The sequence below is a fragment of the Myxocyprinus asiaticus genome, chromosome 20, assembly GCF_019703515.2.
Source record: "Myxocyprinus asiaticus isolate MX2 ecotype Aquarium Trade chromosome 20, UBuf_Myxa_2, whole genome shotgun sequence".
Classification (NCBI taxonomy): Eukaryota; Metazoa; Chordata; class Actinopteri; order Cypriniformes; family Catostomidae; genus Myxocyprinus; species Myxocyprinus asiaticus.
In genome coordinates this window covers 24,035,516-24,057,750 of record NC_059363.1, presented here as the reverse complement: position 1 = coordinate 24,057,750, position 22,235 = coordinate 24,035,516, and the positions used below count along the sequence as shown (strand labels likewise).

At 38.7% G+C, this 22,235-nt stretch overlaps 2 protein-coding genes across 6 annotated transcripts in view; one reads left to right on the top strand and one right to left on the bottom strand.

Annotated features, from left to right (window-relative positions):
- LOC127411033 (intersectin-2-like) overlaps positions 1-10,434 on the top strand; it is a 47,625-nt gene extending 37,191 nt beyond the window's left edge. For both annotated transcript variants that reach the window (XM_051646353.1, XM_051646352.1), the window contains 11 exons: positions 390-511; positions 1,456-1,562; positions 1,676-1,859; positions 3,081-3,179; positions 3,272-3,439; positions 3,739-3,951; positions 4,072-4,193; positions 4,466-4,548; positions 4,735-4,818; positions 4,900-5,073; positions 8,715-10,434. In XM_051646353.1, the coding sequence (XP_051502313.1) occupies positions 390-511; positions 1,456-1,562; positions 1,676-1,859; positions 3,081-3,179; positions 3,272-3,439; positions 3,739-3,951; positions 4,072-4,193; positions 4,466-4,548; positions 4,735-4,818; positions 4,900-5,073; positions 8,715-8,872 (1,514 nt within the window). In that variant the 3' untranslated portion in view covers positions 8,873-10,434. The remainder of the gene's footprint in view (positions 1-389; positions 512-1,455; positions 1,563-1,675; positions 1,860-3,080; positions 3,180-3,271; positions 3,440-3,738; positions 3,952-4,071; positions 4,194-4,465; positions 4,549-4,734; positions 4,819-4,899; positions 5,074-8,714) is intronic.
- Positions 10,435-13,488: 3,054 nt separating this feature from the next.
- Positions 13,489-22,235, bottom strand: part of LOC127411411 (phosphatidate phosphatase LPIN1-like) — a 33,592-nt gene continuing 24,845 nt past the window's right edge. For 3 of the 4 annotated variants that reach the window (XM_051646949.1, XM_051646951.1, XM_051646952.1), the window contains 3 exons: positions 16,500-16,614; positions 16,317-16,420; positions 13,489-15,722 (listed from right to left, as the gene is read on the bottom strand). In XM_051646949.1, coding sequence (XP_051502909.1) covers positions 15,554-15,722; positions 16,317-16,420; positions 16,500-16,614 — 388 coding nt within the window. In that variant the 3' untranslated portion in view covers positions 13,489-15,553. The other variant, XM_051646953.1, reaches the window with a different exon arrangement.

Here is a 22,235-nt window from a genome sequence, read left to right as displayed (position 1 = left end):
ACATCACAGTAAATGAGCGGACACAGTTTTCGAGGCACAACTCGAAAATGAGCGATCATTCTGGGGGTAAACTGCTATTTTTACGGCTATGGGATCTGGACGTTGAAGACACCACAAAAGACTCTGGATCCCAGGATGGTCAAATGGGCAGGCCATCGGCAGGTAAGGCTTCACGTCATAGCGTTTTTGGAGTGCCCTCAACACACATTGCCCTGCTTGGTTTTGAATGTGCTTGAGTGTGTTTGGAGTAAGATTGTTGATGGACAGAGAAGTGCAGGTGTGAAACTGAGGGATCTCATTGAGCCATGAATCTGTTTGTTTAAAGCGGGTTTCTTGTGTTTATGAGCTTCACGTGGCTGAGTGAGTTCACCTGTACCGTCTTCTTGTAGGGTGTGCCGACCTAAACACTCTGGATTCATTGAGCCCTCAGGAGAGAAAACGGCAAGGTTACATCCATGAGCTCATTGAGACAGAGGAGAAATACATGGAAGACCTACAGCTGGTCCTGGAGGTACACAAGCACAGATCACCAGTTTCACATATACATTTATTCATTTAGCAGATGCTTTTACCCAGAGCAACTTACAAAGGAGCAAAAACACAAGCAAGTCATTGTAAACGATGCAATAATGTGAGTGGTGCTGCAATCCCCCCCCCCCCCCCCAAAAATAAAAAATATAGTGCAAAGCAAGAGCAGATTAATTGAGTAATTGACAAATATTATTAGTTTTCCCACGGTCATGGAAAACCTCGAAATATCAGGACATTTTTAAATAGAGATTTCCATGCCTGGAAAAGTCATGGAAATTAGTTGAATCTTAAAGTCATGGGGGTTCCTATTGTGAATATACATTTTTATACTGTAGTTATGCTCAACTCTAAAATATTTGGTTGGCTAGAAATTGCTCCTCATGAGTGCGATCTCTATAAAATGATTTTTAAAATCCTTATCCAGTATTCTAAATGAGTGTGGGAACCCAGTGTAATGTCCATGTAAATCTTTGTTTTTTATTTATTTATTTTAATGATGTTTTTAAGTTAAAAAGTAATGCATGTATATTTATATTTTCAACGTGTGTGACAAATGAATTTTTACAAGTACAAATATTTATTGTAGTAACTCAATTATAATGAGGTATTATAATTATAAAACAATGATAATTATACAATACATATTTTATTTGTATTATTTAGTGTAAAATTATAACAATTTTTTTTGTTTTATATTACCTTGACATTGATTAAAAAACAACAACAACAACAACAACAAACTATTCAACAGTGCAGTGGTCGGGTTTCAAATACACCTGCTGAGGGAGAGACAGTAAATTTGTCAGCAATTTACGGTCCATTTCAGAACAGTAGATATTGAAGCTCATCGCATTCAACTGTTTTTGACCATATTTGATGAAATAATAATTTGTTCTGATTTACTTTCTTGTTGTCTCCTTTAAGGTCTTTCACAAGCCCATGTCTGAGTCAGGTCGTCTCACTGACGCTGAAATGAATATGATATTCGTCAACTGGAGGGAACTTATCCAGTGCAACGCCAAGATGCTGAAGTACCTTAAGTTTACATTGAAAATACTTTTCTTTTTCCAGTGGGCACAGGTAATTAAGAATGCTCACACACGTGTATCTGCAACAAACTCATGGATGACGTGTGTATTCTCAGAGCCCTGAAGGCAAGAAAGAAGACAGGGGGAGAGAACATGCCAGTTCACATGATTGGGGACATCCTGGCCTCTGAGCTGTCACACATGCAGGCCTACATCCGCTTCTGTAGCTGCCAGCTGAACGGCGCCACACTGTTGCAGCAGAGAACCGATCAGGAGCCAGACTTCAAAACCTTTCTAAAGGTAGCAGCACATACACCTGTTCAAAGACCTAAAGACTAAAATGGTTAAAAAGGTAGTAACAAAAAAGAAAACTACCCAAGTTAAAGGTGCACTCACTAATTCTGAATTTGTTTATCTTGCCTTGTCCAATATGGCAGTGGAAATGCACTATTTACATTCAGTCATGATTAATTTATTCTGTGAATAAAAAAAAAAGTACGATAACAGCCGGTTACCGAGAAAAAAAATACACTTACCAAGCACTTTATTATTAGAAACACTATGGTCCTAATAAAGTGCCCAACCTGGTCGCTGAAATCACTGAGATCACACATTTCCCCCATATCTGCATTATGTTACGCATTGCACTGCTACCACACCATTGGCTGATTAGATAATCGCATGAATATGTAGGTGTACAGGTGTTCCTAATAAAGTGCTCGCTGAGTGTAAGTATAATCAACTATAAGTCTAGAGCTGAACAAGTAATCAAATATATAATCAAAATGACCATAACAGCTGTCCCAATTACCTTATCGTGCAAAGTGTCAGTTACAGCATTCCATAGGTCGACTCCTGATGTGCGAACGTTTTCATTTCTTGCATGTTTTTTGCAGCAGACATGGCCATTCAATTTCTGTGTCTAATTTGGTCAAAGGGGCCAATGTGAAGTAGACTGCTTAGGCACTGTCTTGATTTACTAATGCATAATAATAGCAATGAAGTAATTCAGAAACAGTTCTCATCTTGTTTTAGATGTGTAGCCTAAAGAATATGGCATGCATATGCCCCAGGCAAAAATAAGTATTTTAATGTAAATTCTGTTAATCAAATTTAATCGCAATTACAGTGTCAAGGGAAATAATAAAATAATAATGCTGGAGCCCTAACCGGTAGTATTCTGCTGGTGAAGTCATCTTAACATGTTGGCCCCCATAAGGCAGCCTATTTCCATGCAAAATATCATCACTCACTCATGTGAGTGTACATGATTTTAAATTTTAAACACTGTACTGTTAATTTTATCAATGGGTAACTCTTTTTTTTTATTTTTTATTTTTTTTTTTTATTTGGAAAATAATTCTAAGTGTGCCTTTAAAATGGACTCTATCCTGAAAATGTTGCTTAATTTAGATAACTTTGAAAAGAATGAATTCCGGAAGCAAAATGTCAGAGGATATGCCAATTTTTGGTCGAAATGTTGTGCTTCATTTTTAATCTGACTACTGAATATCTTTTCAGAAAATTGCCACAGACTACCGCTGTAAAGGTATGCCTTTGTCCAGCTTTTTACTTAAGCCTATGCAAAGGATCACCCGCTACCCTCTTCATATTAAAAATGTGAGTGTTGTAAAAAAAAAATGGATGATTGACTTACTTTCTGAATTACAAGTTTGCATTTACTAGTGTGCGGTTAACCTGCATGTGTCCAGATCCTGGAAAGTACTCCAGAGAGTCATGTGGATTATGTTCAGCTGCTAGATGCGTTGGAGAAAGCAGAGTTGCTGTGTTCTCAGGTGAATGAGGGTGTCAGGGAGAAGGAGAACTCCGACAGGCTGGAGTGGATCCAATCCCATGTGCAGTGTGAAGGCATCTCTGATGTAAGAACTGTGTCTCTGGACTTATGTGACACTCATGAAATTCACTGCTCTAAATATGCTTCACAGGTTCAATCATATGCTTTCATCAGTATATAAAAAAATTAGATTCAGAGATGGCTGAATCTTTTATTTAAAAAAAAAAAAAAAAACACAAAAAGGAAAGTTTTGTACTTGAATGATTGTCTGATGTAGTTCTCTGCTGAAATTGCAGTCAGTTTGTCATCAGTGGCATTTATCTTCACATATCGGTAATTCTGTAAAGGTAAAAATAGACTAATTACTCTTTTTCACTTGTCTAGAATCTGGCTTTCAACTCTCTGACCAACTGCATGGGTCCTCGTAAACTGCTGCACAGTGGGAAGCTGTTTAAGACCAAGAGCAATAAGGAGTTGTACGCTTTTCTGTTCAATGACTTTTTGCTGTTCACCCAAGCTGTCAGGCAGTTCACCTCCTCAGGAACAGACAAGCTCTTCAGCCCCAAGTCCAATACTCAATACAAGATGTACAAGACGGTAGGGTTCCACACCTCTTTATACAGTATGTAGAGTATTAATTCTGGTTATGTTAAACCTTTGCTTTAACTATCAAATGCTCAGTATAGGAAATTTTATAATGATGCATTTTGTTTCCAGCCTGTGTTTCTTAATGAAGTTCTGGTGAAGCTTCCGTCCGACCCGTCCAGTGATGAGCCCGTCTTCCACATTTCCCACATAGATCGTGTCTACACCCTCAAAACTGAGAACATTAACGAGAGGTCAGTTTCAGCTGTCGTTCTTTATCAACTTTATCAGTAGGGGACTGTTTACTAGACACACTGGATGTTATCTGAACCATTAATGGAATGTTTTCACCACATTGTAATGTAAGGGACACAACAGCAGCTTTTCATGCTGCTGAAATGCCACTGCAAGTGAAATTGCATCATATTTAAATGTACCATACTTTTACAAAGTAAAAGGCATCACATGTTTAATACAGGTTTCATTACGTAACAAAATGTTTAACGTGTGTCTGATGTCCTGCTAGGACTGCATGGGTTCAGAAGATCAAAGCAGCATCAGAAGAATTCTTAGAGATGGAGAAGAAGAAACGGGACAGGGCCTATCTATGTAATTCCTTTCTGCCACTAAATATTACTGACACCTTCCCTATGTAATTCTAATTCATTTCTTATTAATGGACTTGATTTAGACTCCTGAAGAGACTTTGTACAGTGTCTTGACATGCTGTTTTAAAACATTTGTGGAAAAATATTGTAACAGTTTGGCTAATGTCTTTTCTGCTCAATTGTGTAGCTCGTTCAATGAAGGCAAGTTCAACTGGTCGTCTGCTTGTCACCATCTTGGAGGCAATGGAGCTAAAGTCCTCCAAACCAAATGGTAAGTGGTTTTGATAAAAATAAATAAATAAAAATTTTCCATTCACGTTTCTAGTATGATTAAAACTTATACTTTCTTTAGGGAAGAGTAATCCATACTGTGAAGTGACCATGGGCTCTCAGTGCTACACCTCTCGAACCATCAATGACACAATCAACCCCAAATGGAACTTTAATTGTCAGTTCCACATAAAGGACGTGTATCAAGATGTCCTCTGCATTACCATTTGTGAGCGGGAGCAATTTTCCCCCGACGGTCAGTATACCAATAATATTTTAGGAGTATATACAGTTGAAGTCAGAAGTTTACATACACTTAGGTTGAAGTCATTAAAACTAAGTTTTTAACCACTCCACAGATTTAATATTAGCAAACTATAGTTTTGGCAAGTCGTTTAAGACATCTACTTTGTGCATGACATGTGTAATTTTTCCATTAATTGTTTACAGACAGATTGTTTCACTTTTAATTGGCTATATCACAATTCCAGTGGGTCAGAAGTTTACATACACTAAGTTAACTGTGCCTTTAAGCAGCTTGGAAAATTCCAGAAAATTATGTCAAGCCTTTAGACAATTAGCTTCTGATAGGAGGTGTACTGAATTGGAGGTGTACCTATGGATGTATTTTAAGGCTGACCTTCAAACTCAGTGCCTCTTTGCTTGACATCATGGGAAAATCAAAAGAAATCAGCCAAGACCTCAGAAAATAAATTGTGGACCTCCACAAGTCTGGTTCATCCTTGGGAGCAATTTCCAAATGCCTGAAGGTACCACTTTCATCTGTACAAACAATAGTATGCAAGTATAAACGCCATGGGACCACGCAGCCATCATATCGCTCAGGAAGGAGACGCATTCTGTCTCCTAGAGATGAACGTAGTTTGGTGCGAAAAGTGCGAATCAATCCCAGAACAACAGCAAAGGACCTTGTGAAGATGCTGGAGGAAACAGGTAGACAAGTATCTATATCCACAGTAAAACGAGTCCTATATTGACATAACCTGAATGGCTGCTCTGCAAGGAAGAAGCCACTGCTCCAAAACCACCATAAAAAAGCCAGACTACAGTTTGCAAGTGCACATGGGGACAAATATCTTACTTTTTGGAGAAATGTCCTCCGGTCTGATGAAACAAAAATTTTACTGTTTGGCCATAATGACCATCGTTATGTTTGGAGGAAAAAGGATGAGGATTGCAAGCTGAAGAACACCATCCCAACCTTGAAGCATGGGGGTGGCAGCATCATGTTGTGGGGGTGCTTTGCTGCAGGAGGGACTGGTGTACTTCACAAAATAGATGGCATCATGAGGAAGGAAAATTATGTGGATATATTGAAGCAACATCCCAAGACATCAGCCAAGAAGTTAAAGCTTGGTCACAAATGGGTCTTCCCATTCCCATCTGTGAGAAGCTTGAGGAAGGTTACCTAAAACATTTGATCCAAGTTAAACAATTTAAAGGCTATGCTACCAAATACTAACAAAGTGTATGTAAACTTCTGACCCACTGGGTAAGTGATGAAATAAATAAAAGCTGAAATAAATAATTCTCTCTACTATTATTCTGACATTTCACATTCTTAAAATAAAGTAGTGATCCTAACTGACCTAAGACAGGGAATGTTTTCTACGATTAAATGTCAGGAACTGTGAAAAACTGAGTTTAAATGTATTTGGCTATGGTGTATGTAAACATCTGACTTCAATTGTAAATGCAATAAGCTATGAGAGGCTGTGCCTTGCAGTGATTTTACCACAGGTAAGGAATGTTTTAGGTATTAAACAAAAAAGAGTGCGTAAAACTCCCTTAAAAGAATAATTCACACAAAAATGAAAATTCTGCTATTATTTATTCACCCTCATGTGATTCCAAATCCATAGAACTTTCTTCTGTGGAACATAAAAGATATTTTAAAGATTGACGCGAATGCTGATTTCCATACAATAGCAGTTGAAATTAACTCACTTTAAAGCCTAAAAACCCAGCACTGTCATTAAAGTACAACAAGTCTTCTGAAAGAATAAAATTATTTTATATGATGGAATGACTGAAATGGAAGTAATTATTCACTCTCAAATCAAATCACTGAGGCCATTTATATGCACACCAATGTGATGATTACTCCCAAAAATCAGCTTATTTAAAAGATCAAACAAAAAATCTGCATTTACATGAAATTTGAAATAATCGTGTTCTCAGCTTTTGACGTCAAACCCTGAAGAGACATGTGCACAACACAGGCACACGTTTGATAAGCCGGTAAGAACGTTGATTAAGGTGTTTACATGCAATGGGAAATCAGCGTAATGGGCAAAAATCTACCCTTGTTGATGGGTTTATTCTTACGCCTTTATGACCTTACACCGAAAAAGACGCTGTTAAATGCCTTTACATGACCACACACACATTGTCAGCTTAAGCATAATCGTGATCAACTTATGTACAGTATACAGAACCCAGTTAAAATATTTTGCCGACATGTCATTAAAGGGATAGTTCACCCAAAAGTGAAAATTCTCTCATCATTTACTCGCCCTCATTATATCCCAGGTGTGTCTGACTTTCTTTCTTAACCAGAACACATTTGAAGCAAACGTCAGCATAAACGTCATCCATATGACACCAGCTGTTAAATTAATGTCTTCTAAAGCGACACGATAGCTTTTGGTGTGAAAAAAATAAATATTTATGTACTTTTTTTAAACTCTGAATCATGCTGCCATTTTCAAGCTGTACGCACGTGTGACATAATCACATTGACATTTGAAACACACAAGAACTGAGGCACGTGTGTCACAGCTGGAAGAGCAGCACCGTTTACCAGCGATGGATGTCTCAACTGAGTGGAGAACGTGAGATTACGTCTGTATCATGGCAACGCGAATACATCACACGAGAGACCGCTTGAACTCCACCCTTTTGTGAAGCTTACCAGAAGCATTTGATGATTTTAAAAAGTACTTAAATATTTATCTTTTTCACACCAAAAGTGACTATCACTTTAGAAGACATTAATTTAACCGCTGGAGTCTTATCGATGACATATATGCTGACTGTCTGTGATTTTTGGAGCTTCAAAAGAGAAATCTCCATTCACTTGCATTTTAAGGACCTTTTGAGCTAAGATATTGTTCTGGTGAAGAAAGAAAGTCATACACACCTGGGATATCATGAGGGTGAGTAAATAATGAGAGAATTTTAATTTTTGGGTGAACTATACATTTAACATCAAACCTTATTGGTTTTATTAAAATATTGGATGCTTGAATAAACATCATGGCCAAATGTGTAATAGCGAATGTGACGAAATCCGTACTAACCAAATATGACACATGAGTCACATGGACAGGTTTTATGATACATTTGGGTCATTTTTTTAAGCTTCAAAGTCAGTCCCTATCAACTGCAGGTGTATGGAAATTGGCGATCATGACTCTCTTTAAAATATATAATTTTGTGTTCCACAGAAAAAAGAAAACCATATGGGTTTGGAACAACATACTGTACGGTTAAGTAAATAATGACAAATTCCATTTTTTTGTGAAATTCTTTCAACCAGGTTAAAATCACTGTAACGCACAGCCTCTCATGGCTTGTTGCTTTTATAAATTACGGTCTATTTACAGATGCTTTATTATAGAACGGGCTATCACAGGTGTGAATTCATCAGCATATAACAATGGCTTCAAATGTGGCATCTGATTAATATTTTGAGTCAGAAATGTCAGTTTTATAATACCGTTTCTAAAGAAAATAGATTTTTTTTTTAATGAATTTCATACCATCTGAGAGACATGGAGAACTCGAAAATGAAGTTAGTAGTATTAAACAAAGCAATAAATGTACATGGTACAAAGTACATAGATAAAATCTACTTTCTCTTTCCCTTTATAGACTTCTTAGGTCGCACTGAAGTTCCTGTGGCCACCATTAAGAAAGAGCTTGCAAATAAAGGTCCATCCACCAGGAGGCTGCTGCTTCATGAAGTTCCCACCGGGGAGGTTTGGGTTCGGCTTGACCTGCAGCTGTTTGACCACAAAGGCAACAAATGAGAAAATTTTGCCTTTAAAATTAAACCTCAAGCACATGGATTCACCACTTACTCTCAAGATCTTCCATACTTGCCCTTGCCTTAAAATGCTCTCAGCAACTGTGGAACGTACTACTGAATGTGTGACAATTTGAAAGACGAGTTAGCGATCACATTTTTGCCAAGTTTTGCTTTTTGATTACGTGACATTGGGAGGAAAAGGGAGAATCTGGGGGAATTTGTGGTTTTCTTGCCTAAATAATTTACCACTGGATGTAGAGATGTCTGGGGACTTTTATTTTTTCTTTTCTTTCAACTATACTGTCTTTATTGCTGTGCTGAAAGCGATGTTTGTTAAAGGGATAGTTTTTCCAAAAATTAAACTTTTGGCATAATTTATTCGACCTCATGTTGTTCCAAACCCTTATGACTTCTGTGGAAATCAAAAGATAATTGACAGAATGACAGGCTCAGTCACTATTCACAAGATTCAATAAATGTATTTAGTGATTGAGACTAACATACTGCCTAATCTCTCCTTTTGTGTTCGTCAGAAGAAAGTCGGATGAGTTGAGTAAATGATCACAGAATTGTCATTTTTGGGTGAATTATCCCTTTAATCAGAACTTGCCTAGGGTTGAAGTTGATAAACTCTTTTGAACTTGAATATCTTTGACAGTTTTTTAATAAATTATCCCGTCTGCCTTACCTGCCAATTCTTCCATTAACTTCACCATTGCAGAACTAAATTGCGCCAGTCAGTTTCTTTTAGTCTGTGGATCTTATTTCTGCAGAGCTTACTACTAGTTTTATTTACAAAGGTACAAATGAGGTGATTAACCAGGGGTGATTTGTTAAAATTGTCATCACTGTTGATTTTGTGTGCTTGACTGAGTGTTATTTATGTTAATTTATGTAACTTGGACTATCTGCACATTTTACGCTGCCCAATATATCTGGATTGCCATAAAGCATTCAGATAAAGTCTTAATATAGTATATTTTTTTGCAGACCTGGTGAAGAGTACATTTACTCAAGAGACTGAGTCGCTGAGTTTGTTTTTAGGTTTTATTTGTTTTTGTTTTAAATATAAATGTAATAAAATGTGTTTGTTCTTCAAATGCTTCTAATATTGGATTGTAAAAAAATATATGAAAATCAGGTTTCAGATGCAAATTAGGGATGTCCTGATACCGATACTGGTACAGAAATCAGGTCCGATACCACGCTCATGTACTTGTAAAAATGTTCAGATACCAAAAACCGATACCATCTGATGTACAAATTATTATTAAACCGCAAAGGCTGTGATTTTAATGGGATAACTATATAGTTTGCATGTGCTGCACGCTTCAAATGTGAGCGCTTGTGAATGTGTTCAGCCGATGTTGTGCTGATACTGGTTGCTCATACCTTTTTACTATGGTGTCCCTTTGGGCTCAAAAATATGATTGCATCACTCTATGGAAAGCCAGAGGGACAAAATTGTGTTTAGGTGTAAGGTGTGTAAGCGTCTGAACACGCAATTTCATGTACAGGCCTCCATATTTTGGCCAGTGGCAAGCTAGAAATTTTGAAAGTGTGCATAAAATTGATTAAACATATAATGGTGACCTAAACACCTTTAAAAATGTGTCATTCATGAATAGTACATGTTTAATCAACGTGTCATCCCACGGAGTCCTATGTCATCGAGATTTTCTGCATACATCATGAATGTGTGAAGTCGCGTGATGAAGATGCTGTTTTACAACTATGAAGAAAGAACAATTTCAAAACATCGGTGTGGCACTATGAACAAGACACTGGAGGCTTACTCAGCAGCTGCAAAACACAAAAATCCTCTCGTGTGCCATATGGGACGGGACACAATTCAGTCAATAACTTATAGATTACTTGTATGGTTTGATAGGTTTTTATTTTGTTTTTTACTGTTAATCTCACAATCACACAAATCACCATCATAGAACATTAATCATGTTTACATTGATCAAATTTATGTTTTAACAATCAAAATGTTAATACTATAACCTAATTATACTTCTGGTACTCACAAGCTGCTTTGAATTAGTGTTGAATATCAGTGTGCCCTCTTTTGATCCTGTGGAAACTTCAATTGGTAAGAATAATAATATAAATATACAGTTGTGCTCAAAAGTTTGCATACCCTGGCAGAAATTGTGAAATTTTGGCATTGATTTTGAAAATATGACTAATCATGCAAAAAAAAACAAAACTGTCTTTTATTTAAGGATAGTGATCATATGAAGCCATTTATTATCACATAGTTGTTTGGTACGTACGCACGCACGCACACGCACACAGAGTGGTGGTGGTGTAGTGGACTAAAGCACTGAACTGGCAAGCAAAAGGTTGTTGGTTCAATTCCCACAGCCACCACCATTGTGTCCTTGAGCAAGGCACTTAACTCCAGGTTGCTTCAGGGGGATTGTCCCTGTAATAAGGGCACTGTAAGTCGCTTTGGATAAAAGCATCTGCCAAATGCATAAATGAAATTTCAGATAAATGCTATTATTTTGAACTTTCTATTCATCAAAGAATCCTGAATTTTTTTTATATATATTGTGTATATGCCCTATATCAGATATAACATTTTATTCTGTTCTCAGGGGAGGAGTCTTTGTCTCCTCAGGTGTGAATCACATCAATATTCATGATCATCCACGCCTCCTCGCATATGGTCTTTCTAACACTAAAAGTGTCTTACAAAAATTAAATGACTATATTGTTTTGTATGAATGAGTGATCAGGATGGTTTTCACATCATTTTGTAGCAAAACCTCCAGGCTACATGATCCAGTTCTCAAAAGTCTTGTAAACAAATGTCTAGTATGTGATATATGGCCTTATTTCAGTGACTTACAATTTTTGTTTTTTTCAAAAACCACGCATAAACGTTATTTTCTCAAAAATACAAACATGTACATACATGTTGCTCACATATTATTGTAGCCCAGTTTGTGCTGAATACAGTGTTATCAGACTTTAGCCATTAATATGTTTTAAGCAACTGAAAAAAGCACAAATGTCAAGGCATGTCAAAACTTCTCCAGGGCCCAAAACACCCTCAGACCCCAGAGGGTTAAGGCTGATGTTTAAAGATGAAAACACATTTATTAGTCTAATTCTTGGTCTTTTTAGAGTGCAATTAAAGTCCCATTACCACCCATGTTTCTAAATGTTTCACTTTTTTCCAACTTCAGAGGTCAATTATGTAGGACATGTATGCCCTGATGATGAGACTGTGAAGCATGTGGACTTGAAAGGAACAGGTTTGTTTATCTTGTCTATGAAATACTCAGGGTTTGAACACAATATGAACATGTTAAATCTGCCAGAAATATTTGACAGACTTTAGTTTTAGGAGTTTGTAAACCAGCAGCCATATCTGTTTTACGTGTCATTAAACTAAAAATAGATGGAAAGAAATGTCTTATTGGCGAAATTAAATCGAGTGTCTTTTTCATCTTATTTATTTTCATTTTAAAGCAACAGAATTTAAATTATATCCACTTTATCAGCAACAGTGCATGAATGTGAATCCCTTTGATCTCGAAGGTGTCTAATCCACTACGAGAAGTGAGAATTGTCCGATTTGACAGCACGTATTGTATTTCACTCCTCACCAGACTGCAGCCGTCTACTCTCGTCTTCTTTCAAGGCGAGGCGTTTGGCATCTCAAACGAGCCTACTTATTGGTAATCTTCCTGTAGTCAGTCATGTAACCTTCACGAGTCAATCTTGTGCCATTGCTTGGCAGCACGTCTATTATTATTATTATTTTTACATTTGTAAGTGTGAAGCCTATCTCAAACCTCCGTCCGTTTCTAGATTATTTTATACAAATATGAATCCATTTCCAAATGTATTAGATAACTGTCTCATTGACACGAAGCATGTGGAGTGTGCCACGATACTCGTGGCTAGAAGTGGCGACATAACTGCTGCATCCAAAAACTTTACAGTAAATTTACTGCAACTCTGTCTATTAAAAATAGACACAGTGTAAGTCGATGTTTTATTGCTAGAAGTAGTTGTGATTGTTCACGATAAGTAGGCATTCACCTAGAAATAATTGTACATCTGTTCAAACAGACTACTCCAGATGAGGCACAGATGTTTGTTGACGCATTCAAACATGTGAATGTAAGGAGGCAGAGAGGACAAAACTTCCAGAACAAACTATACACTTGCTTGCTGGCTGACAAACACTCAATATACTCCAAATGTTTAAGTGAAATCAATATACTCCAAATGTGTAAACACTATAGCCTATCTTAAAATGTCAAAATATTTCAAATGTAAGTAAAGCCACTTTACATGCTCAACTTTTCTGGTAATAATGATTGCATGTCCATATTTTAGCAGACAGTCTTTGTGAAAAGGGAAAATGAAGCTCATCCAATCAAAACTGAAGAGGTGAAAGACCTGCAAAGAAGCTTTGTTATTGCAGTAATATTGATGAGAAACAATACTCAAACTGCTTAGCTACAAGACCACTAAGTACAGGCTTTGTTTCAGAATGACAATGCACACGTTAAGAGTGACATTGTTAATGTAAGTAAAATTCCTTCAACAATACTGCTCTGACAAAAAAAAAGAAGCATTGCTTTTTGATTCCTAAAAGATTTTAATGTCATTTTACAGAGATTTGGCATTTTTAAATATACACACAATAGTAGTTTTTACATCTCTGCAATGAACATAATGAAACACAAACTCAACTGCCAAACTCAACTTAGGCAACAAAATCTTTCACAGAAAGAATATAGAAATTCCATATAGACTGCAAACAAAACAAAAGTTTTTGTAACTGAACATTATGGGTTATCATATTAGCTGGAAACCTGTTGAGATCCCTTAGGATGAGTACCACATTCTTGTATTAGCTTTCACAGAATTTGATAGAATAAGAAATTTCAATGAATTGGATAAGAGGCTAATAGTGTAAGACAATAGCTAGAACATTTGATCTGATCATTCACAGTGTTGTAAGTCTGAAGCAGTCCTCTGTCAATATAATGTGAAAACAGATCTGTATCGCTGACCACCAAACAAATCAGAGATCGGTACAAATTGCATTTTCACGTTGCACACATCTATACCACATACGCTATATTTTCTTTGCCGTATAATGACACGATTAATGTTAATATACACAGTTCATTTGAAATCCGCTAGTCACTAGAGAGCACTGCCTTAACAGTAAGGCCCTTCATAATTCATGCATCCACATCAGTGCTTGTTTAATGTGCTCCTTGTTAACCATGGAAAACCACATCGAAAACCACAGTAGAATATACTAAGTTTCACTTAGTAGGTTAAATAAAGTCATAGGAGCAACAAATAGTGAGAGCATGTTTTCAATTTCTATTCATATCACACAAAACCCTTATTCATTCACTAAAGACATACAGTATAATATATTCCAATATACAGTGCTTTAAAAACACTATCCATTTCATCCTTTAATTAGACACAATTGAAACAACACGCACTATTGGGGAGAGGAGTTGTGTTAGTAAAAGAGAGAATATTTCTTGAAATAAACATCCTTCTGCTTAACATAACATTCACCTTTAATTTGAGGACTTTGTATTATAATCTGAAATAAGCATTATTTGACAAAAATGTATAGAAAATATTGTATGATGTATTTTTATCAAAATGATTTTTAAGATAATAAATATGATATTAATATGAAGGAAATAATACAGGAAGTGAATACTTCATGACCTGAGTGTTCTTTGCATTGCTATTTTGTTACGTTTTTGTTGTCTTGAACATGCTGTATGGCTGGTATGATGTATGACAAAATCAGTTTTTGCATGATTCATAGTTAATGCTGGTCAGAGTTGTGTATCTTACATAAAATACAAACAAATAACTAAGGAATGCAAAGTTTCCATATAATAATAATAAGCATTAATCAAACAAGCATTTGGCAAAATGTAAAGTGTGGTCTACGTGGTAAAAAAAGTTGTCAAAGATGATTCAAAATTAAGTAATATCCACTCAAGTTTGTTGTGTTTTGTTCTTAAGTAAATGGAAAGACTAGTAAAGTAATTTAGATGTCAAAGTAAAATTCAAATTGACAGTTAATACTTTGATGTTATGAAAAGTCACTAAGTTTCAAAAGACTATCTGACTATAATTCTGTAATACCTGAGAAATGCTAGTGCTGGCTTTATACCTACATCTGAGTTGGTTTTTAATTATTTATTTTTATATATTTTTTAATTAATGTTTTGAAGCTTTCAAATTTCTTGCTTTGTGATAAATGCTGAAGAACACTGCTGTACTATGTACTAAATAAACATATTCCCTCATATAAGAACAACCTTAGGCTTTAAACAGTTTTATATGACAGCATAATGTAATTGTCTGCTTGGTAATGAATAATGCATTTGACACTAAAATAATTGTAGTCATAAAAAAAATAAAAAATAAATAAATAAAAAAAATCCCTAATATGAGCTGCATATTATATGCTAATAAATTCAGGCTCTTGCCAGTAAAACAAAACATTAGCACACTAAAATGATAATGTAGGAACAGGTAAAGGGCGGCATGCAGTCTGCAAAGTGCTATGTTGCTTGTGCGTAAAGGAATACCTTATGGCAGTGCAGCAATTGAGCTGAGTTTGTAGGTGAGGAATACCTAGACATGTTAGCTTTTGTGACTATGTCTTTCGGCTGCTTTCAGTTTGCTGATCCTGCTTGTCAACCTCTGGTAACTTCTCTCTCCAGAAGGTAAACTGACTGAAAGTGTCTGAACAGGGTAAGTCGGTGGTGTTTCCTCTGATCAAAGGAGGGAAGACATGGTCCGTGACCTCACACAGGCGACCATACCTGTAAAACATAACAGAATGTTCAGACCACTTAATAAACTGTCAAATTGTTCAAACTCCAAATCAGAGAGTTTCCACATCCGCATTGGTAACAAAGGTTGCTTTGGGTAAGGAGGACATTGGACAAATGTTTGAGCTGGAAAGATCAACATAGTGCTCTTAATCCTATATTGTTCCAAGGGACCTGCCCCAGTCTACCTAATGTGCAGTAAATTGCTTGTCTTGGCAAGCAAATGAAAACTTTTAAACTTTTGAAGTAAACATGAACTGAAAGTTGGCACTCTTTACTTTCTTAAGATTCATTCCTGGTCTTATTGTGCATGATTTATCAGTGCACATTATCCCAAAGAAGTAAAAAGTTTCTTATCTTTTATCAAAATGTTATAATTGCTTGGTTCATAAATATCTTTTCTTTTCCGTTACCGTCACCAATCAATCAATTACCAACATATAAAATCACATCCCGCCCTTCGCTTTTTTCCTGTTAAATATCCTGTTGCACTCAAACATTACAGCTGTTACATAACGGAAGTAAAATGGGTTGCGAATGCTGTTTCAGATTGACTTTAATAAGAGATCCTTTGCAATCACTTACGATGATATGTTGGTCTTCGCATGTTCTTGAATGAGCTCTCCCTTAGGATTCACAGTAAATATTCTGTTCAAAGGCACTCCCACCTCTTTATATGAATAAACATCCTGAAGAAGAAATGGTTCATTAGAGATTTGCATGTATTGGAAAAAGCTAATATTAGCAATTATTGCTGCTTGTACTTACTGTTGCCCTGTTTCCAAAAGCAGCATAGAAGGGCTCTGTGTTTGGATAGAACAAGTTTTTAATGTCCGTCAGACATTCGATTTTAAACTTCTCTGGCTTCTTCTCAATGACCTCCCTGAAGTTGCATAGGAAAAAAACACTCACTATGTGGCATTTACACTATTTATTTGAAAGTATGTAAAATTACTTTTAGGACTATTGTCAGGGTTTCCATATTTTTTAATTAATTAAAATGTTTTAAATTGATTTATTTTATAATTAATTTCTACAAAATCCCTTTCCACTGGATAAGGATATTTTTAAATTCATTTTGATTCAGACTGATTTAAAAAGCGGAATTAATTTCATAGAACTATTCACTCATCACTAAACACTAATACTCTACTCAACAGCATTATCTAGCCAATGAAAGATTTTAGAAAGCATAACTAAAAAATGTATATTCACAAAAGAAATTTCCACGACTTTAAAAAAAAAATAAATAAAAAAAATCAACATGATTTAAATTATTTTCATGTATTTTCCAAAACACAGTGTTTAAATTCCTTGATATTTCCAGGTTCCCTTACGACTCAGTACACTTGACATTGCATGCTAACGCATATGGGGAGTTGTCCTTCCACACAACCTAGTTGAAACCTCTCTACAATAATGTGGTGTTTGCGCGAAGCTGTCCGCTATAAAAGCAGGTGCACAAACACCATACACAAACAGCGATTCATCTCTCGTCTAGAAGCCTTCTACTGCTTCGCCATTGACTACACGAGTCAGCGGGCGGAATCTTCATGGCAACGAGAAGACTCTCTGCTCCCCTGCAGTGCTCCGGCGAACATCACTCTGCCTTGCCACTTGACGCTTCACTGGTGAACAGGTCGCTTCAGCATCCTGATTTGCAGCGCTTCAGCAGGTATGTATCCTTACAAAGCAATTGTATATTGTGTGAAATATAAATATATAAATAATTTTATTTAAAAAAAATAAATAAATACTTAAGAAAAGCAGCCACTAAGTGCCCAGCATATTGATGGGAACTCCTTCAATACTGTTTAAAAAGCTTCCCAGGGTGATACCTCAAGAAGTTGGTTGAGAAAACGCCAAGAGTACATTTCTGCAAAATCAAGGCAAAGTGTGGCCACTTTGAAGATGCTAAAATATAACATAGTTTTGATTTATTTTTGATTTTTTTAGTCACAACATAATTCCCATATTTCCATTTCTATTATTCCATAGTTGTGATGGCTTTACTATTATTCTAAAATGTGAAAAAAAAATAAAAAATAAATAAAGAATGAGTAAGTGACCCTTAACTTTTGAACGGTAGTGTATATATACAGTATGAGTTGCTTATGTGTTCGCGTCTTTTTAAAGAAATCATTCCATAAGTGTTCCTTGTGCGAGAGACGCATCCTGCCGTCAGACCAGCATGAGAGCTGCATTCTCTGTCTGGGCCATGCCCACGCAGAGTCAGCTCTCATTGAGACAGACTACCCTCACTGCGAGGGCATGAATCTCAAGACACTGCGCTCACGAATCACCCTCGTTCTGAGGGACGATTCAGCCTCCTGCGCCCTCCCACCTGCCTCTTCTGTAACACTCAAGGCGTCAAATGAGGAGGCACGGCAGGGCAGCGAGGTCAAGCAGGAAGAATTTGAGGAGGACCACGTGCCGGCACATGCCCCGCAAGCCCCTCAATCTCCATGCAATGTGTCTATGCCGATACATTATGTGCATGAAGAGTTCTGGCCCTCCACAGAAGCGCATTGCCTCGTCTCGTTCGGTGGTTCTGATGCTGGGGATGATGACGTCATGTCTCTCGCTGCATCAGGCGAGTGGTCAGTGGATGATGTTACCACCCCTCCCCTGAGCAAGGGCAAGGAGCGTGTACATGCCACTGATAAGGAGATGCTTTGCGTCCTTTCAAGGGTGGTCAAAGAGCTTGATATCGATTGGTCTCCTCCAGAGGAACCTACACAATCTCACCTTGATGAATGGTTCCTGCAGTCCAGACACTGTCAAGCGACCACGTCTCGTAGATCTGGCCCGTTCATCCCTGAAGTTCATAATGAACTACCTCTGCCCAGCGAGTAGAAGGGTGTGGAAATCACGCCCCATTCATCTTTCCAAGCCCTGTTGACTGACGTCCACACTGGCTGGAAGAGCATACTCAGCGGTGGGTCTAGCTGGTTCAGCACTCCACGCGATGCAAAGCAAATGGACACAAATGGCAATGGATGATCAAGGTTACGATCCAGAGACATTCAAAGAGCTCCGCTACAAATTTAGCGCTGCGTGCCACTAAACTCACTGGGCAGGCCATTGGCAAGTCAATGGGCAACCTGGTAGTTCTGGATCGTCACATCTGGCTGACCCTCACAGACATGCGTGACAAGGAAAAAGCTGCTCTGTTGGATGCTCCAGTGTCTCCAGCCGGCCTCTTCAGCGGCTCTGTGGATAAGTTTGCTGAGCGTTATGTTGTGACTCAGCAACAATCACAGGCTATGAGACATTTTAATGCCGAAATGGAGTAACGTTTCACAGCCAGCTCGCTCCAGCTCTGTTTCGAGCCAGCACCTGGCCAAAAGCCCTATGCCCACCTGCTGCCGCTGAGCCACCGGTGAGGCCCACACAAGCCGTGGCCCAAACACAACCCCCCCCCCCCCCATGCAGCAAAAGTGCTCCTGATGGGCACAGCCCTTTGAAGTGGAATGCAGAGCTCGCTGTTCCCTCAGAGTCTGCTCCGAAGAAGGCTCGATTGGAGACACACAACACTGTTCCCCATCTCCCCACTGTTTGTTGTCGGGAAAGGAATATTGCTGTTCACAATATATGCAAAAAAAAATACAGTGCTCGCTGCACATGCATAAGATGCTCACACATTCTCAATAAAGAGCTCTTTTCCTCTTCAACAGCCCACACATTGTGCATAACTGCTTCCCACTGGTGAGCAGTGCAATATATCACACAATGAACAAACCAAATTGCCCTCTGTCCCGTTACGCGGACGCATGGCAAACCCTTACGGGTATTTCAGATTGGATGCTAAAAACGATCGAACATGGGTATACGATACAATTTGCACACCGGCCACCCTGTTTCAACAGCATTCTGTCTTCCACAGTTTCACCCGTAGACGCACCAGTGTTATGAGCAGAAATAAACCTCGTGAAAAACGCGATTAGAGGTTGTTCCAAATTGTCAAACCCAAAAAGGGTTTTACAGCTGCTATTTTTTTGTCCCAAAGAAAGACGGCGGGCTTCGGCCAATGCTAGATCTGAGACAACTGAATCACGCACTTGCAAAGCACCCATTCAAAATGATTACTCAGAAAAGTATCTTATCGCACATCCGCCCACACGATTGGTTTGCATTGATAGATCTGAAAGGATGTTTTTTAGATTCGCCTTCGAGGAGATGGCGTATCAATTAAAAGTCCTGCCCTTCGGGCTGTCTCTGGCTCCTCGCATGTTCACAAAGTGCATCGATGCAGTTCTCGCCCCTCTGAAACTGAGCGGTGTGTGCATTTTGAACTACTTTGACGACTGGCTGTTACTGGCCCAATCAGAGGCTCTGTTATGCCAGCACAGAGTCTTACTGCTTCAGCATCTAAACAGCTTAGGCCTCAATGTCAACGAGGTGAAGAGCAAGCTCTCCCCCAGCCAACAAATCTCCTTTATGGGAGCCCGCCTCGACTCCGTAAGTGGGCACGCGCACCTCACGAGCGAGCACGTTCAGGCAATTTTATCTCAGTTAAAACTGGGGAGAACACTTCCACTGAAGCTGTTTCAAAAAGCATTGGGGTTTATGGCGGCAGCATCCGTAGTCATTCCATTAGGTCTTTTACACATGAGACCTCTTCAGTGCTGGCTCAAGCGCTGTGTGCCGCGACATGCTTGGTGCCATGGGTGCATGCAAATCACTATATCTCGCTGCTGTATAGCTGCTCTAGCACCCTGGACAGCTCCTGCCTTTTATCAGTGAGGTGTCACGCTGGGGCAGATTGTCCGGGGTGATACCGGGTGAATGGAGACTTCATCCTCAAACTGTCCTGAGGATTTGGGAAATATTCGGCAAAGCAGAAATCGATCTATTTGCCTCAGTGGAAAACGCCCACTGTCCCTTCTGGTACTTGAAGTCCCAAGCACCACTGGGCGCAGACGCAATGGCCCACAAATGCCCGGCGAAATGCAAATATGTATTTCCCCCGGTGTGCCTAACTTACTCTGTCATATGCAAAATCCGAGAAGACAAGGAAACGATTTTATTGGTTACACCGAAATAGCCCAATCAGCCATGGTTTCCGGAAATGATAGAAATGTTATACAGCTCGCCATGGGAAATACTGCTGAGGAAGGATCTCCTCTCTCAGGGGCAAGTCACAATCTGGCATCCCCAGCCCAAGCTGTGGAAACTGCATGTGTGGCCCCTGAATGGAGTGCGCTAAATGCACCAGAACTGACACATTCAGTCATGAACACCATTTTACAGGCCAGAGCACCGTCCATGAGATGCCTCTACGTGCTAAAATGGAATGTGTTCACTGATTGGTGTCTTTCACATGGCAAAGACCCAGTAAACTGCCCCATACATTCAATTTTCATATTTCTGCAAGAGCGATTGGACGCAGGACACACTCCGTCAATGCTCAAAGTTTATGTGGCGACTATATCTGCGTATCACACACCTGAAGCCGGCGCCACTATAGGCAAACATTATTTAATCATAAAATTCCTTAGAGGAGCAAGACAATTAAATCCACCATGGCCAGTTACAGTTCCAACTTGGGACCTAAATTTGGTCCTAAATGTGCTCGCAGGGCCCCCCTTCGAGCCTTTGGACTCTGTTGATTTGTGCATGCTCTCCATTAAGACCACATTACTGCTGGCTCTGGCCTCAGTAAAATGGGTCGGTGACTTACATGCATTATCAACTGTCAATTCATGTCTGGGGTTTTGCCCCAGTCTTTCAAAAGCCACTGTCAAACCCAAAAAAGGCTATGTGCCTAAGGTTCTAACAACACCCTTCAGAGCGCAGGTGGTTCACCTTCAAGCTTTCTTCCCTCCTCCATTTAATTCGGATGAGGAACAATCCTTGCATTTGTTATGCCCTGTGTGGGCGCTACACGCATACATCGAGCACACCCACCAGTTTACACTGTCTGATCAGCTCTTTGTGTGCTATGGAGGACGCACGAAAGGAATGTCCGTCTCCAAGCAAAGACTTTCTCACTGGATCGTTGATACAATTGCCCTGGCTTATGAGTCGCAGGGTAAGATTTGCCCAATTGGTGTTAAAACACACTCAACCAGAGGCATGGCCTCCTCATGGGCATGGACAAACAGTGTGTCTTTACAAGTCTTGTAAGTCTTGTTTTTCAGCAGGATGGTCTTCTCAAAACACATTCGCAAGGTTTAACAACCTAGACATAACGTCTCTCTCCTCACAAGTCCTCTCTGTTTAGAGTGCTTGCTGTTTTGTTTGCCAAACATATACTTATGCCCCTCCCCTTAAGTACGGGCTCCCCATCATTTTACACAACCGCCTGCATTCAGGCCGTTGTAATTTACCATAAAGTCACAAGCACTTACATTATAAATAAAGTCTCTGACTGGGTTTGTGAAGGGGTTAATTCATACTGTATGACTATAGTTCATATATTTATTCTGAGTGCTCTCCTCCTGGCCCAACATGAGGGTCACTCAACTGTGGCATACTTATGTTGGTCGCCATACCGCAGGA